This window comes from Pelobates fuscus, chromosome 6 (assembly GCF_036172605.1).
Source record: "Pelobates fuscus isolate aPelFus1 chromosome 6, aPelFus1.pri, whole genome shotgun sequence".
In the NCBI taxonomy this organism is placed as follows: Eukaryota; Metazoa; Chordata; class Amphibia; order Anura; family Pelobatidae; genus Pelobates; species Pelobates fuscus.
The window spans coordinates 68,404,348-68,419,808 of record NC_086322.1 but is presented as its reverse complement, the minus strand read 5'-3'; the positions used below and the strand labels follow the sequence as shown (position 1 = coordinate 68,419,808).

General features: G+C 40.3%; 1 protein-coding gene across 2 annotated transcripts in view; it reads right to left on the bottom strand.

The window, feature by feature from the left end:
- Window positions 1–14,191, bottom strand: part of PACRGL (parkin coregulated like) — a 52,089-nt gene extending 37,898 nt beyond the window's left edge. Inside the window, exons 1-2 of one of the 2 annotated variants that reach the window (XM_063459895.1) lie at window positions 14,057–14,191; window positions 8,752–8,918 (exon numbers count right to left, since the gene is read on the bottom strand). In XM_063459895.1, the coding sequence (XP_063315965.1) occupies window positions 8,752–8,898 (147 nt within the window). In that variant the 5' untranslated portion in view covers window positions 8,899–8,918; window positions 14,057–14,191. The remainder of the gene's footprint in view (window positions 1–8,751; window positions 8,919–14,056) is intronic. The other variant, XM_063459896.1, reaches the window with a different exon arrangement.
- Window positions 14,192–15,461: the final 1,270 nt, after the last annotated feature.

Sequence of the window (15,461 nt, the reverse complement as noted above, 5' to 3'; positions counted from 1 at the left end):
ACAGTTAAAGCACCATAACACATACAGCATGCTAAGTGGTAATAGTATTAGAGTATTCCTTAGGATTGGAATAGCAGATGTATTTATTTTTAAGCTAGGGTAAGGTATATTCCACAATGTTACTAATGCAATGTAAACATCTGACATTGGTCAGTATAATATATTTACCAATATGGATACTGCACTCACCTGGATCCCAGAGTGCAACCGGGCATGAGGTTGACCAATCCTCACAATGTGATTTACAAAAAAAGTAATCATGGTCCAGGCACTCAAGTTTAATCCAGTTGGCAGATTTATTGCAGCAAAATCAAAACGACGTTTCAGCCCACATCAGGTACTTAGTGGTCAGTATAATGACACAGGCAGTTTTTAGCAGAGTCACTGGTGGGCAGACAAAGATGCATATACACATTATGGCATGTCTAAGTTTGTCCCTGTAACTTCCCATTTCAGCTGTTATAGGGGTGCATACTCCCCAACATCGGTGTCTTATTAATCAGGACACTGGTGAATGAGGTAAAAACAGGTTTGCCGCAAAAAGGGGATAAGTCCATCCGAAGAACTGGCAGGTAAGCCAGTAACCAATAACTGCAGATAAGAGATTGGAAATGGAGAATGTATTTCCAAAATCAGGACAATTATTTCATTAGCTGCTCTAGCTGGGTAGAAATTATCATAAGTTGATAGGGAAAAAAAAAAAAGTTGTGTTATTTTTCCAATACTTAACGTTTTAGTTATTGTGCTTACCTGTACTTTTTAAAAAACAAATAATAATGACATGAAATATATAAAATTATGTATGGGTTTAAATTATATTGGAAGAAGAGCCAACATTGCTTCAGTTACTAACGCACAGAGCTGTGGAAGTTCTTAATCATCAATGAGCATGCCAGTTGGCAGATGAATTATCATGCACAGTAGCATGTTTACGATATGTGGTGGGGCAGTTGTTGGGAAAAGAAGAAGGCATGCAGCCCAATTACTGAAAACCATTAGAATGTGCAATTTTAATTTAAAAGGATTAGTCAATATATATGAAAATAAAATTATTTTGTTTCTGCAGTTGTAGAGTTAAATAATTAATTTCTTATGACAAGACTCATGAACATCTAGCTTCTGGTGACATGTTAGTGACACCCATTGCCAGTGTACTATAATTCCTTGGAGCCAGCTGCTTTTATAAGAAAAAAAGTCATTTTGCCAATGACTTCCCTTTTTAATGCCACTTTAAATTAACACTCCTGGCACCATTTCACACTTGATTTAGCTCAGCAAAATCCAGAGGGAAAGCAATCAAAGATAAAGGTAAACAAGGTTTTATGGACAAAAAGTAGCTACTGTCTAGACAGGTTATTGATGGACAACTAGCAACAATTACAGAAAGGCTGTTGGCAATAATAGTGTTACATTTATACAGGACTTTGTTCACCATAAAAAGAAAAAAGGTCTGCGCCACATCAAATGTGGGGATGTAGTAGTTTAAATCTCTTCGGCATCCATATGTGAATAAAGAAAGACAAGGCAAACTGGTACAATCCCCAATTGAAGGATATGATGAGGGGCGTCCACAACGGTAAAGGTGTCCAGGTCCTCAGTTTGCCTTGTCTTTCTTTATTCACATAAAAATACCTAAGAGATTTGAACTACCACATCCCCCCAGTACAAAGAAAGTTGATGTCCAAAAACAAGTTCTACTTAACTTGCTAACTTTTTCTCCTTACCTTGCACTACAAACATTTTTTTTGTTTTCTCTGCCCTATTTTGGCTCTGTTATTGTGAAGACAGAACTGAGTGATGGGAATTCCTTTCCAGCCCACTATAACCAGGAGTATGGGTATAACCAGGAGTAGGGGGTTAACATAATTGTCTATCTTCTCTCCCAAGATGAAGGCCCGATTTCTGAAATTTCATTGAGGTCATTATGAAACTTGAATCACTTTGAATCAACCTCCCATAAAATCACTAACTACATGGTTAGGAACTCCCCACTGTGGTACCTACAGATGCAGGCGGTGCGTGGCATGCAAATGTATCCTACAGGATTCAAAAATATGTGACAGATAGTGAGGGTCATCAGTCCCTCAAAATCACAGGCTTTTTTTAACTGCAATACTGCAGGTTTGGTGTATTTACCTACCTGCAGTTGCAATTTGAAATAGGTTGGCAAGACTTTCCGTCCATTTAAAGAAAGAATCAAAGAGCATGTAAGGTCCCCTAAACAAATGCTTGCAAACTCCGATCTCCCGACAACTCGGGACTGCCACAGAGGGGATTTTAAAGATCTAAAATTCTGCAGCTTGGAACCGGTGAAAAGAGAACAGAGACGGGGGGACTATGACAACATTTTGAGACAGAGGGAATGTAGATGGATACACAAATTAAAAACCATCTAACCCCTAGGATTAAACTAGGGCTTCTCATGTTCACCTTTTATTTAAATTGGCCATTGAGCTAACCTGCTTTCTTTAAAGCATTTATTTACGAGCTCCTGATAATATTCATCTAGATGGTAAATTAGTATGTAAATATATACAGTATTTTAACTTTAGCTAAAAAAAAATAACATCCTAGATCTGAATGAATTAGATATTCTTCTGAAATACTTTGTTCTTCACATAGTTGAATGTGCTGACAACAAAATCACACAAAAATAAAAAAATTGAAAATCTAATTTTTCAACCCATGGAGGTCTTATCCAACTTTGATGTAATGTCCTTAAAACAAGTCAAAATGAGGCTCAGTAGTGTGTGTGGCCTCCACTTGCCTGTATGACCTCCCTACAATGGCGGATGGTCTCCTGAGGGAGCTCCTCCCAGACCTGGACTAAAGCATCTGCCAACTCCTGGACAGTCTGTGTTGCAACGTGACATTGGTAGATGGAACCCAGGGTCAACCGCACCAGCATATGGTCTCACAAGGGGTCTGCTTTCATCTGTGAAGAGCACAGGGCGCCAGCGGCAAATTTGCTAATCTTGGTGTTCTCTGGCAAATGCCAAACGTCCTGCACGGTGTTGGGCTTTAAGCACAACCCCCACCTGTGGACGTCGGGCCCTCATACCACCCTCATTGAGTCTGTTTCTGACCGTTTGAGCAGACACATGCACATTTGTGGCCTGCTGGAGGTCATTTTGCAGGGCTCTGGTAGTGCTCCTCCTGTTCCTCCTTGCACAAAGGCGGAGGCAAGGGTCCTGCTGCTGGGTTGTTGCCCTCCTACGGCCTCCTCCACGTCTCCTGATGTACTGGCCTGTCTCCTGGTATTGCCTCCATGCTCTGGACACTACACTGACAGACACAGCAAACCTTCTTGCCACAGCACGAATTGATGTGCCATCCTGGATGAGCTGCACTACCTGAGCCACTTGTGTGGGTTGTAGACTCCATCTCATGCTACCACTAGAGTGAAAGCACCGCCAGCATTCAAAGGTGACCAAAACATAAGCCAGGAAGCATAGGAACTGAGAAGTGGTCACCACCTGCAGAACCACTCCTTTATTAGGGGTGTCTTGCTAATTGCCTATAAGTTCCACCTGTTGTCTATCCCATTTGCACAACAGCATGTGAAATTGATTGTCACTCAGTGTTGCTTCCTAAGTGGACAGTTTGATTTCACAGAAGTGTGATTGACTTGGAGTTACATTGTGTTGTTTAAGTGTTCCCTTCCCTATTTTTTTGAGCAGTGTATGTTATACTACCATATTATACCATAGGTAATTTAATAATGTGCTAGCTTATAAGTGGATTCCATATAGTCCCCTGATTTCCCTCTCACCTTCTGAAGGATTGAACGAAGGACATTAACATTATTCTGGGTCTATGCTTCTAACTTTATACTTTACAAAAATACGGTTTATACAACTGCTTGTATGAACTTTCGTATAATAATAGGATAATCTTTAGGACCTTCGGTAACTTATCCTATGAGCACTTGTTGAATAATGGACAATGGTTAATAGAAGTGAATTAGATTTTTGGGATGATATGCTCCTTCATTATATTTTCTTAAAACCATCAGGGGTCAACAAAAGGTTTTAACCCTATAAATATATTATTTACACAATCATTGGGATTAACGTCCTTACACCATAAGGATAGCTCCTGGGACATTCTGCAATGCTCCCCTGTGAGCACTTCTTGATTAATAGGCGATGGGTAATAAAAATGCACTCATACAAACTGATCTTGGGGGGGCGACATGCCCCTCCATTGTACTTTCTTAAACACATCAGGGGTTAACTAAAGTTGTTTTAACTAAACCCCGCCTTTTTGTTTGATGAGAGGCCAGGGATTGGTGGGACATTCAACTATGGAGGAGCGTCCCACTAGATGATGTCATATCATTGATTAGTGAACCCCATAGAGGGGGAGGTACAACACCCCATTTAAATGTGGGCACAAGGCAGTAGCAATTCAGCTCTTGATAAAGGCAGATAGTTACGCCGAAACGCGCATCGAGCCTACGTGTCGATGCACTAATACAAGATTTACTTGATTTTATAACTTTTTTTGTTTGTGTGTCTAAGGATGGAGGTTATTTACTTATACGGTTGAGAGATACTACCATTTATTTTCCTGGATCTACTTAGTCTAGATTTAACCTTAATAAAGGGGGTGGCTGCCTTGAAGCAGCTGTACTCAAGGGTAGATCGGTTTGGATAACATACCGTATATACTCGAGTATAAGCCGACCCGAATATAAGCCGAGGCCCCTAATTTTACCCCCAAAAAATGGGAAAACTTATTGACTCGAGTATAAGACTAGGGTGAGAAATGCAGCAGCTACTGGTAAATTTCTAAATAAAATTAGATCCTGAAAAAAATATATTAATTGAATATTTATTTACAGTGTGTGTATGAATGCAGTGTGTGTGTATGAATGCAGTGTGTGTGTATGAATGCAGTGTGTGTGTATGAATGCAGTGTGAGTGTATGAATGCAGTGTGTGTATGAATGCAGTGTGTGTATGAATGCAGTGTGAGTGTATGAATGCAGTGTGAGTGTATGAATGCAGTGTGAGTGTATGAATGCAGTGTGAGTGTATGAATGCAGTGTGAGTGTATGAGTGGTGTGTGTGTGTGTGTGTTGCAGAGCCTTGGTGGGGGGTGGGCAATTTTTGTATTTTTTTATTATTTTAATTTTTTTTTATTATTATTTTTATTTATTTAATTTAATTATTATTTATTTTTTTATTATTATTTATTATTTAATTATTTTTTTTTTATTATTACTGTCTTTTTTTTTCGTCCCCCCTCCCTGCTTGATACATAGCAGGGAGGGGGGCTCTCCTTCCCTGGTGGTCCAGTGGCATTGGCAGTTCAGTGGGGGGAAGGGGGGGCTGGCAGAGCTGTAACTTACCTGTCCTGCAGCTCCTGTCAGCTCTCTCCTCCTCCGCGCCGTCCATTCAGCTCCCTCTGTCAGCTCACACTGTAAGTCTCACGAGAGCCGCGGCTCTCGCGAGATTTACACTGGGAGCTGACCGAGGTGCTGAATGGACGGCGCGGAGGAGGAGAGAGCTGACAGGAGCTGCAGGAGAGGTAAGTAAGATCTCTGCAGCCCCCACAGCCCCAGTCTGTATTATGGCAATGCAAATTGCCATAATACAGACTATTGACTCGAGTATAAGCCGAGTTGGGGTTTTTTAGCACAGAAAATGTGCTAAAAAACTCGGCTTATACTCGAGTATATACGGTAGTTTTTCTCCAGCTTCATGTATAATTTATAGGAATATATACCTACACCCTAGCTGTGTTATTACTTTTCCGCCCCCTTCCTTCCTCGATACTGCCTTCATGCTCTGTCTCTCTGCTGTTGGGAGTTACCCATGAGGACTATATCACTTTATGTTTAAGCATTTAGTTTACATAAATGTTCTATATGAAGTAATACTAATAACCAATAGATTGTGAAGTACTAGTACCTAGGGCTCCCTAAGGGTTAAACTTAACCCATTCAGCACCAGTATTGGGTCTGGAGTTATCTTCAGGACTTTTCCTGTATAAAGCATAGAATCTACCTCAGTACAGTGGGTATTGATTGCATTTCCTTCAGTTGATTTTTTTTCCTATCTCTACCAGCTTTGCAACTTATTATAGCCACAGGATATTCCTACATAAATTAATCTTTTAATTACATCTATTTACTCAATTTAACCCCTGGGAGTTTGAGTACTTCCCAGCAGGATTTCTTTGTAGACCTGTGGCTGTTTGTGGCTACCGTAGAGGTGGATTGATTTAAATGTGTAGTGCTTCTCCCTTCTAATACTATATCCAGTTTACTTAAATTTGATACTTAGTTTTTTTTGATACATACCAATCTGGGATATAGTTTACATTTTATTTTAGTAGCTCACACTGTTTCCATTTTAACTATAATTGATACTGAGCTATGTAGGTTTCCCCTCCTTTTTAATTGATAGTGATAATCACCTATTTTGTATGTCAATTTATAATACAGTTTATTACCTATAAGATGATTTTTTAATTTAAAGGGAATTCCGGTGGGGTACAGCATCTCCCTTTTTCTGGGGAGCTGTCTGACCTCATTAGTTGTATTCTTTGTCTATTGTTACTCCCAGTAATAAAGACGTGTGAATAAGTCAATTTTCTTTTACCACCACGAAGGACAGTTATAGTCATAGCTAAAAACAGATTTTACGCTATCAATGGATGATTCTTGTACCATACAGTTGAATTCAGATTGACTGTATATAAAGATGACAAAGGATGCCCAGCACAATAACTGTCAAACTGTAGAGAACTGGGATGCTGCAACCAATGTAACCCCCAGGTATGTTGTCAAACCATTCACAAACGATATGACTACTTACTCTGGGAGGGTGACAATGCATTTCTGGCACCATAACACCACGTTTTTTTACTCGGTAATGTAGTGGAAGAGCCTATCATACTGACGGACCCCTGGGGGAGTGCTTAACTTTGCAACAAAAACATTGCAGAGGAAGAGATCTGGGTGACTATAGTGGTCCTTTAAGGGTGTCTCTCTCTTTAGCAATACATTTAGGTCTGCTTTTAAAAAACAGAACTGAAGATCATAAAAGTCCCAAATAATCTATTGCAACTTTCTATTTCATAAACTTACAAGTACACACTAGGCACCAAAACAACTTTAGCTTAATGATGTGGTTTTGAAGTATAGGGCATGCCCCTGCAGTCTCACTGCTCAATTCTCTGCCATTTAGGAATTTAAATCATTTTGTTTATGCAGCCAAAGCCACACCTCCCCAGTCTGTGACTTACATAGTCTCCCTATGCACTGCCTGTATAATAAAAACAAAAAACAAAATCTAACTTTTAGGCTCTGTGAATTGCCTGCTGTGCAGTGAGATCTGATTAAAAATATAACCTTTTTTCATGTTATCTGACCAAATCTCAGTCAGTAGACATCTGGCTAGGGCTGCATAAACAGAAACAAAAGTGATTTAACTCCTAGAGCTGAGCAGTAAGACTACAGGGACATTATCTATACACCAAACAGCTTCATTAAAGGTACACTCAATACAGCAAAAGCACTTCAGCTTACTGAAGTGATTGATGTGTGAAGAGTGTGTCCTCTTCATTTCACAAAAAGTGCAGATTTCAATAGAAATTGACCCCATTATAAATTAACCTGGTCACATCCCCATGGCTGTCAGACAACTGGTCATGTTACCTCGATTGTTTAGCTCAGTGAAGATAGAAACATAGAATGTGATGGCAGATAAGAACCATTCTGCCCATCTAGTCCACCCAATTTTCTAAATACTTTCATTAGTCCCTGGCCTTATCTTATAGCTAGGATTGCTTTATGCGTAAACTCCTTTACTGTGTTAATCTCTACAACTTCAGCTGGAACGCTATTCCATGCGTCAACTACCCTCTCTGTAAAGTATTAAGATAAACTCATTAAGTCTGTAATTGGACAGCCATAGGTAATCTGGGCAGGATTAGAAGGGGAGTGCATGCAAAGGTTTCAGACAAAAGATCTGCTGCTTTTGCAAGCAGTTTTAGAAAAAATAACAGGGGTTAATACATTTCTAGCTCTTGCTGTGTAGTAGGGTAGGCAGCTTGAACAACCCAAACCAGAGTCTCTCCTTTCTGGTCTGAAGTTGTTAGTATGCACGGGAGGGGAGAAGTGCCTTAAACTTGATATCTTGGTACAGTGGAGAGCAGTCCAGGGGTATAACAAAAGAAAATAAAAAATGACACCAAATTGTAGTATTTCCTGTATGCAAGGATGAAGTGCAAACTCATTTTTTGGAGTCTTCGGATTGCTCCTAGTGAATAACATTGAATGAAATGAATCATGGATGGATATGGGAAGAGATAAATACACACACACACACACACACACACACACACACACACACACACACACACTACATAATCCAGCGCACTCGCTTATTCACTAAATAAAGATTTCAAATCTTACAGATTGTAAAAGTTTTATTTAAAAACACCTCACCTAGATACAAAAATAATGGGGGTTTAGTTACAACATATGATAATATATTGCATAAGCCTGCCACAACGTCAATGTACCCCATTCTTAGGCTGCTAGAGTAGGACCTGCAAAGAATGGAGTACATTGATGTTGTGGCAGGCTTATGCAATATATGATCATTTAATGTAACTAAACCCATATTGGGAAAACATATATAATTCAGTTAACGGAGAACAATAATGAAATTAGTGATTGATTTCACAGTTAAATAAAAGATATGTATGCAGGTCAATAAGAAAAATAAAAACCTACTGGGTCTATCGTTTTAGGATTGAGCTTATCGCTTGGTCTTGGCCGAGCACCACTTGCAGAACCAGTGGCAGCAGTCGCTGAAGGAGAAGGAGTAGCTTTGCTTCTTGATACAGTGGGTCTTGATGATCCTCTAGATGTTGAAGACATTCTTGTTTAACCAGAACGTCCTAAAAGAAAGAAGCTATTATTAGGAGTAAAACTAAAATTAAACGGCTACTCCAACAATCATAATCACTAAAGCCTGCTGTAGTGGTTATGATGGTAGAAATACCCTGGCACAATTCCCCAGTTTACCCTCTTTACCGGGGTCTTTGATGAGAGCCTGGTCTCCTCTAAAGCAGTCGTACGGCAACAAGCTTCTGCAGGATGCTGTACCTGCCAGTTACTCCTTTTTTGAGAGTGTCAGCTGATCACTGTCAACCAAAGAATGAACTCTGTGCATAGAAATAAAAAAAAAAAAAAAAAAGGACTGGCTAATGACGCCTCAATGAAGCTGGCGAAGGTGGACCTACACCTCCGGCAGCAAGTGGATTAAACTCCATATGTGCAGTGTTTCATATCGAAATGTTGCAGACTCCAGGCACCATGACCACTTCTAATCACTGAAGTGATCATGGTGCTTTTCCATATTACATCACAGTGGTGTCCAAAGCAGGTCAGTCTCCATTGACTTCCTATCAATTCTGGGAAAGGTCTTTTAGCAAGATCTGTGGAAGCAGGGTTAGACACTAACATTACAGTATGCAAAGTTTTGTCATATGCTCTATTAACATAAACTCTATTGCTGTACTGTAACTTGCACCATTAAACTTATTTATAAGTCTGAATAAATTACTCACTGTTTGATACATGCATAAACAACCTTACTGGGAGGCACAGGTAAGATTATTATTATTTTTTAATAATGTGCTAATCATTGCAAACTGAATTTAGTTTACGAGTCATGCTGCAATAAATACTCAAACAATTGATTTATGAAATTTTAATATATTAAAAAAATAATAATAATAAATGTATGACACATGCCTAAGAATAGTAAAATAAAAATGTTTGACATTTGCAATCTTTTGTAGCACATGATTTTTATAATGTTAAAATTAAAATTTTCTGACCTCTCTTCCCCCGCCGTCAGCTCCCGAGTGGAGCGGAATGTGCATGCGTGGTAAGTGCCGCGCGCGCATTCAAACTGTCTATAGGAAAGCATTTCTCAATGCTTTCCTATGGACATTCTGCACGCTGGATGCAAATTTCGCATCCAGCATTGCAGATGTGCCTCTAGCGGCTGTCAGGAAGACAGCCACTAGAGGTTGGATTAACACTTCCATGTGAAGGGTTAAAACCTGAGGGACCTGGCACCCAGACCACATCATTGAGCTGAAGTGGTCTGGGTGACTATAGTGTCCCTTTAAGCACAAAAGCAACTAACAATATTAAAGAGTTATGTCCTACTTTAGACTTTGATTTTTAATAAAATGCAAAAAGTAACTAAATGCGTAAGCCTGTCAAGTTTTCTATATGGCAAGCACGGATAAACTGCTGTTTGGGCCCTATGTTGTGCCCAAAAGACTTCGACAAGGTATTTGGACGCCACTCCAACACATACACCTATATTCTGCCGTATTCAATCAACCCAACAGTAAAAAGTCAGATACAAGATATGTGCTAGCAGCTAGCGAGAGGATTTAGATAAATGTAAACAAAGTTTGGCAAGGCAAAATAGTGATTCCATTTATTGTTACCCGAAAAGAAATAAGGATAATATGTTTTACAAGATTTTTACAAGGGAGCCCAATAACTATGTTCTCAAAAAAGTTTGACAAGATCCCTTGTTAGCTGAAACACTACATACAGACAGAGATCAATGCAGTATTCAATATCTGCTGAGTCCGCCCAAGACCCTTCCTCTCTTACTCCAACATGGACATTATGAAAAAATAAATAGAAACAAATATGGTGTGTTACAATAAAATAGTTCATATGCATAAAAAATGCATGTTTATTAAACTAGAATAGTGCTGCCAAGAAGCCGGTCAGGGGAGGTGTTAGTTTGGCTAGTGTGTACAAGCCACAAAAATATTAGGATGGGAGTGGATGACATTTGCTAATGAGTAGATGGGCTTACCTGCTGTGATTTCTGTATTGCACTACGTATGTCTACTTACATGGTGGTGCCAAAGGGAAAGAGAAGATAGATATACAGTGAGGGAAAAAATTTGATCCCCTGCTGATTTTGAACATTTGCCCACTGACAAAGAAATGATCAGTCTATAATTTTAATGGTAGGTGTATTTTAACAGTGAGAGAACAGAATAAAAAAAATAAAAAAATCCAGAAAGACGCGTCAAAAAAAGTTATTAATTGATTTGCATGTCAATAAGTGAAATAAAGTATTTGATCTCTTTAACTTAGTATTTGGTGGCAATACCCTTGTTGGCAATCACAGAAGTCAGACGTTTCTTGTAGTTGGCCACCAGGTTTGAACACATCTCAGGAGGGATTTTGTCCCACTCCTCTTTGCAGATCCTCTCCAAGTCATTAAAGGTTTTGAGGCGGACGTTTGGCAACTCAAACTTTCAGCTCCCTCCACATTTTTACAATGAAATTAAGGTCTGGAGACTGGCAAGGCCACTCCAGGACTTAAATGTGCTTCTTCTTCAGCCATTCCTTTGTTGCCTTGGCTGTGTGTTTTAGGTCATTGTCATGCTGGCATACCGATTTTCAATGTCCCGGCTGAGGTTGTCACCCAAAATTTGACGGTCCATCGTCCCTTTGATGCGGTGTAGTTGTCCTGTCCCTTTAGCAGAAAAACATCCCCAAAACAGAATGTTTGTACCTGCATGTTTGATGGTGGGGATGGTGTTCTTGGGGTCATAGGCAGCATTCCTCCTACTCCAAACACGGCAAGTTGAGTTGATGCCTAAGAGCTAGATTTTGGCCTCATCTGACCACAACACTTTCACCCAGTTCTCCTCTGAATCATTCAGATGTTCATTGGCAAACTTCAGACGGGCCTGTACATGTAATTTCTTGAGCAGGGGGACCTTGTGGGCGCTGCAGGATTTCAGTCCTTCACAGCGTAGTGTGTTACCAATTGTTTTCTTGGTGACCATGGTCCCAGTTGCCTTGAGATCATTAACAAGATCCTCTCGTGTAGTTCTGGGCTGATTCCTCACCTTTCTCATGATCATTGAAACTCCACGAGGTGAGATCTTGCATGAAGCACAAGACCGAGGGAGACTGAGTTATTTTGTGTTACTTCCATTTGCAAATAATCACACCAACTGTTGTCACCTTCTCACCAAGGTGCTTGGCGATGGTCTTGTAGCCCATTCCAGCCTTGTGTGGGGCTACAATCTTGTCCCTGACATCCTTGGACAGCTCTTTGGTCTTGGCCATGGTGAAGAGTTTGGAATCTGATTGATTGCTTCTGTGGACAGGTGTCTTTTAAACAGGTAACTAGCTGAGACTAGAAGCACTTAAGAGAGTGTTCCTAATCTTAGCTCATTACCTGTATAAAAGACACCTGGGAGCCAGAAATCTTGCTTATTGACAGGGGATCAACTACTTATTTCACTTATTGACATGCAAATCAATTTATAACTTTTTTGACATGCCTTTTTCTGGATTTTTTTGTTTTGTTTTGTTATTCTGTCTCTCACTGTTAAAATACACCAACCATTAAAATTATAGACTGATCATTTCTTTGAAAGTGGGCAAACATTTAAAAATACTTTTTTTCCCCTCACTGTACTTACTTCCCTCCTTGGTGCAATCACCTTATTCTTTGATCCAATTTTGGCTGCTCCTATCAGATTAATCTGCAAGAAGCAGCAATACTTTTGCACTCTCACACATGCAAAAGAATACAAATGGGTGGTGTATGGATGACCCAGCAGGATGCTCCATAGATAAAATTGTGGATGACTCAACAAGACACCTGTGCAAGATGCGGTGGATGAAGTAGCCTGATATTTTATCTTTTGTCATTTTTTGTTCCAAAAAAAGAAAAAAAAAAAAAACAAGACAAGTAGTAGTGAAATTCCATTTAAGTATCAAGAGTTTTTTTTTTTTATCTGTAATGCTCAAGGGATAGTGCTGCACTTTAATTCACATGTATCCCATTCGCATTGCCAACTTATAGTTGTCCCCTAATTTACTTACTTATTTGCCATACAAGTAGAGGGTATATAGTACACTTGCATTTTGCAGATGAAAGTCTCTGTGAAGATATACAGCATAATTAACTCCTTAAAGGACCACTATAGGCACCCAGACCACTTCAGCTTAACCCCTTAATGACACATGACATGTGACATGTCAGAATTTCCTTTTATTCCAGAAGTTTGGTCCTTAAGCGGTTAATGAAGTGGCCTGGGTGCCAGGTCCAGCTAGGTTTAACCCTTTTTTCTATAAACATAGCAGTTTCAGAGAAACTGCTATGTTCATAATAGGGTTAATCCAGCCTCTAGTGGCTGTCTCATTGACAGCTGCTATAGGCGCGTCTGCACTTCTCACTGTGATTTTCACAGTGAGAAGACGCCAGTGTCCATAGGAAAGCATTGAGAATGCTTTCCTATGGACTGGCTGAATGCACGCGCGGCTCGTGCTAGGCATGCGCATTCAGCCGATGACGTCGCTATGGAGGAGGAGAGGAGGAGGAGAGTTCCCCGCCCGGCGCTGGAGAAAGAGGTAAGTTTAACCCCTTCTCCCCCTAGAGCCCGGCGGGAGGGGGACCCTGAGGGTGGGGGCACCCTCAGGGCACTATAGTGCAAGGAAAACAAGTATGGTTTCCTAGCACTATAGTGGTCCTTTAAAGGAATTATAGTCTAAAAGGCAATGAATTACTTTACTCCTCCTTGTCTAACAGGTCCTGGGACTGATATATAATCATTATGACAAACCCCAGACAATGTCCCCTCGCCAACTCTGACCTGAAAGGAACACTCCAGGCAACCATAACAACTTAATTTAGATGAAGTTGTTATGGTGCCTACAATGTCCCTTTAACCCCACTCACCTAAACCTAACCTGTCAAACTGCACTCACACTGGTTATAGGCTGCAATATAAGTCTGGGCAGAAAAAAAAAGAAAGACTTAAATAAAATGTTGTACATACTTTGGTGGCAAAGTTCCTAAAATACCCTATGGACGGCAGTCCAGTCAGCATACAGTCTATATACCATGGCTGGCTGGGGATAATCACAGTGGCTGCAGACCCAGCATTACATTCAGCCATGCAGGCCAGTGCTATGCAGCCCCTTTACCCAGTAACCTGGTGTCAGACTAATGGCGCAGGCCGTGTACCTCCCAGCCGTCCTTCGGCAGCTTACCCAAGCTCTCACAGCACAGTGGCCGCCATGCTCTCCATCCCCCTGGCTCCACTCCTCGATCAGCAGCTTCTTCCTGCACCGGTAATGCACAAAAAGAACAAACTGCCTTCCGTTACCATGGAGACCGTTACCGTCTACGGCGAAGCAGGAGGTCCAAACATGTTCACACCGCGCAGCGCGTGTCACTCACTGACGTGCATTGTGCTTTCAGCACACCCATGGCTTTGCCACAGACTGCTTTACCAGGGCGTGTTAATGCTGCCCTGTCACCACACTATAGGAATTGAGCATTTCATGATAATAAATAAAATACTTGTTAAACACACACAGTGACTGAGTTTGCATTTAAATGAAATTTCAGCATACCTCCCAAATGTCCCTATTTAGGAGGAACAGTCCCTATTTTACATCCAAATCCCCCTGTACCTCTGTTTTATCCTAATGTCACTCATTTTTAGCTGTTACATAAACAGAGCGCCATAGCACTACAGTTCATGGTGACTTGTCCTTTAACTACCATAAATGTGTTTAGAAAACAACAATTGTAAACAAGATCCATATGAAAGGTTGGGACTGGAGGTATGAAAATCCAGGGCTGACCAAATATATTGTAGACTAAGTAGCAACTACTTTGTCTTATGGTAGAGGTTGAATCTGACAACATTTGACAAAAGGCAATATGAAGTTGTGTCACTTCCCATCGTTGCTAGTGATGGCTGCGGGAATTAGGTTTCTAGTTGTGTATTGCGAGACTTGCAGGGTTACTCACTAAAGTGAGAATTCAAAGTGAATTTAAAAGTTTAAGTCCAAAATAGCTGTACTAGATCAATAACTGACTTGGAGAATTTAACATGTTTGGGAGTATTGGACATAAAATTGAAATTAACGTTGAATTATCACTTTAGTGAGTAATCATGATTGTCTATGGAGGATTTCAGATATACTCCACTGTTATCAGTGTTGTACTCTCATACATGCTAAAAAGTACAACATTGACATATCTTGTGACGTATGAAGCATCTGAAGATAGAAGATGGCAGCAGCCACAGGGGGACAGCTTCAGGTAAATATATCTACCTACTGATGCACGCCTGGGCCCTTAGCAGGGATTTTACCTTGTAAACACTAAATGTAGTGGGTTAAAAACAAAATTCAACGCTATAAAGTTACCCGGTTGCTTGTTTGTGTTCCTGATCCTATAGTGATCCTTTAACCCCTTAAGGACCAAACTTCTGGAATAAAAGGGAATCATGATATGTCACACATGTCATGTGTCCTTAAGGGGTTAAGTCATCCCATCACTCAATATACCAGGTCTGCCATCTAGTGGGAGGACTGAGGAAAACTATGTTTAAGCGTATGCACTGCACTTTTGATGA